The sequence below is a fragment of the Cebus imitator genome, unplaced genomic scaffold (assembly GCF_001604975.1).
Source record: "Cebus imitator isolate Cc_AM_T3 unplaced genomic scaffold, Cebus_imitator-1.0 Scaffold193, whole genome shotgun sequence".
NCBI lineage: Eukaryota > Metazoa > Chordata > Mammalia > Primates > Cebidae > Cebus > Cebus imitator.
In genome coordinates, this window is record NW_016107508.1 from 1,454,391 (window position 1) to 1,457,023 (window position 2,633).

Sequence of the window (2,633 nt, forward strand, 5' to 3'; positions counted from 1 at the left end):
AAAAAGCCATTACTTAGAAGGGCTGCAAAGAAGGCAGCATCCTCGGAAGAGGGATGGCCAGGTGTCAGTGACAACTCTAACTGAACAGCCTCACCCAAATCACAGCCTAACATTCACCACGTCAAACCTAAAGATTAGTTCACTGCCACTGCCAGAAAAACAGTATTGTCACGCTCACAACTAAGGTGCCTGTTTAACTACTTTGAAAGATAACTTTACAAAATTTTCAGCCTTTACTTACCTTCCTGTTGTAACTGAGCCAAGAAAAGTGCAAGATATGTATCTGATATTAATTCTGGACCCGTCAAGAGAGAATTCAAGTTAAACCACTGAAAAAATAATTGTCAATATTTTAGTGTACATTACAGGTAATAAGGAAATAAGAATAGGTATAATCCATCTAAGCTTAGTAAGATTGTTTAAACTCTAGAAATATGTCAAGTTGAGCTCTTTTCTTTAACTGAATAATATGATCGTAAAAACTACAATAGAGGCCGGGTGTGGTGGCTCACGTCTGTAATCCTAGCACTTTGGGAGGTCGAGGCGGGTAGATCACAAGGTCAAGAGATCGAGACCATCCTGGCCAATATGGTAAAACTCCGTCTCTACTAAAAATTACAAAAAATTAGCTGGGCGTGGTGGCGAGCGCCTGTAGTCCCAGCTACTTGGGAGGCTGAGGCAGGAGAATTGTTTGAACCCAGAAGGCGGAGGCTGCAGTGAGCCGAGGTCGTGCCACTGCACTCCAGCATGGCGCCTGGTGACGGAGTGAGACTCTGTCTCAAAAAAAAAAAAAAAAAAGGTAGAAGTAGGGTTTTTGTTTTTGAATTATCTTTTATTGACTTAATTCAATATACTCTTTTTTGGCGTTTACTTTTTTTGAGATGGAGTCTGCTCTGTTGCCCAGGCTAGAGTGCAGGTGTGATCTCTGCTTACTGCAACCTATGCCTCCCGGGTTCGAGTGATTCTCCTGCCTCAGCCTCCTGAGTAGCTGTGATTACAGGCATGTGCCATCATGCCCTGTTAATTTCTGTATTTTAGAAGAGATGGGGTTTTACCATCTTGGTCAGGCTTGTCTAGAACTGCTGATATCATGATGCACCCATCTCTGCCTCCCAAAGTGCTGGGATTACAGGCATGCGCCACTGCGCCCGGCTGGCCTTTACTTTTTATTAAAAAAAAACAACCCAGCTTCATTGAGGTATATGTGACATTCAATAAACTGCAGATATTCAAAGTGCATAATTTGAAAAATTTTTTTTTTGAGATAGGATTTTCTTCTGTCACGAGTGCAGTGGTGTGATCACTCACTGCAGCCTCGACCTTCTGGGCTCCCACCTCAGCCTCTCTAGCAGCTGGGACTACAGGGAGGCATCACTACGCCTAGACAATTTTTTTTTTTCATTTTTTGTGTGGAGATGGGGTCTTGTGACATTGCCCAGGCTGGTCCTGAACTCCATTAGCTCAAGCGATCATCCTGCCTTGGCTTCCAAAAGTGCTGGCATCACAGACGTGACCCACCGCATCTGGCTTAGAAATGTTTTGACATTTGTATACTGTACTCCCATGAAACCATTACTACAACCAAGATAGTGAACACATCGATCACTGTCACGTTTCCTGTGCTTCTCTGTAACCCTCCCCTCTAACTCCTCCTTAGACTTCTCGTCCCTAAGCAACCACTGCTCGATCTGCTTTCCATCCCTACAGATGAATCTGCACTTTTCTAGACTTTTATATAGATGGTACCATACAGCATATAATATTTTGTTTCTGGGTTATTCTTTCAGCATAATTATTTTGAGATTCATCCATGTTGCTGCATGTATCAATAGTTTATTCTTTTTTACTGTACTAGCTGCTTTTCAATAAACCTCTTTCAAAAATTCAAAATTCTAATAAAAAGGATATTAAGTGATTTTGTTTCTTAAATAGCTTGCTGAAGACATATTTCATGTTTCTAAAAAAATATAGAAGTGATTTTATGTAGATGGTATTACCTGGCTTTTGGAATCATATGAATAATCTTGTTACACTAAAGTGAACATAATTGAATGCTTTTATTCATGCTTGACACTACTTCAGGCTTTGTGACAGCACTATGCTAAATACAAATCTGTAAATGTAATAATTAACTGACAGAACATAGTCATCACATAAAAACCCACTTAAAAGTAACCACATTTGTATTGTCTTTAATAGAGAATTTTTCAGGCCGGGTGCAGTGGCTCACACTTGTAACCCCAGCACTTTGGGAGGCCAAAGCAGGCAGATCACCTGAGATCAGGAGTTCAAGACCAGCCTGACCTACATGGAGAAACCTCATCTCTACTAAAAATACAAAAAAATTAGCCAGGCATTGTGGCGCATGCCTGTAATCCCCACCTACTCAAGAAGCTGAGGTGGGAGAATCACCTGAACCCAGGAGGTGGAGGTTGCAGTGAGCTAAGGTCATGCCACTGCACTCCAGCCTGGGTGACAAGAGCGAAACTCCCTCTCAAAAAAATAATTAAATAAAAATAAATATACAGCCGGGCGCAGTGGCTCACGCCTGTAATCCCAGCACTTTGGGAGGCCGAGGCGGGTGGATCACCAGGTCAAGAGATCGAGACCATCCTGGTCAACATGGTGAAACC

The 2,633-nt window shown here is 42.1% G+C and overlaps 1 protein-coding gene across 1 annotated transcript in view; it reads right to left on the minus strand.

Moving 5' to 3' along the window:
* ATXN3 (ataxin 3) overlaps nucleotides 1-2,633 on the minus strand; it is a 44,660-nt gene that overhangs the window by 27,527 nt on the left and 14,500 nt on the right. Inside the window, exon 6 of the mRNA XM_037745196.1 lies at nucleotides 242-329. Within this exon, the coding sequence (XP_037601124.1) occupies nucleotides 242-329 (88 nt within the window). The remainder of the gene's footprint in view (nucleotides 1-241; nucleotides 330-2,633) is intronic.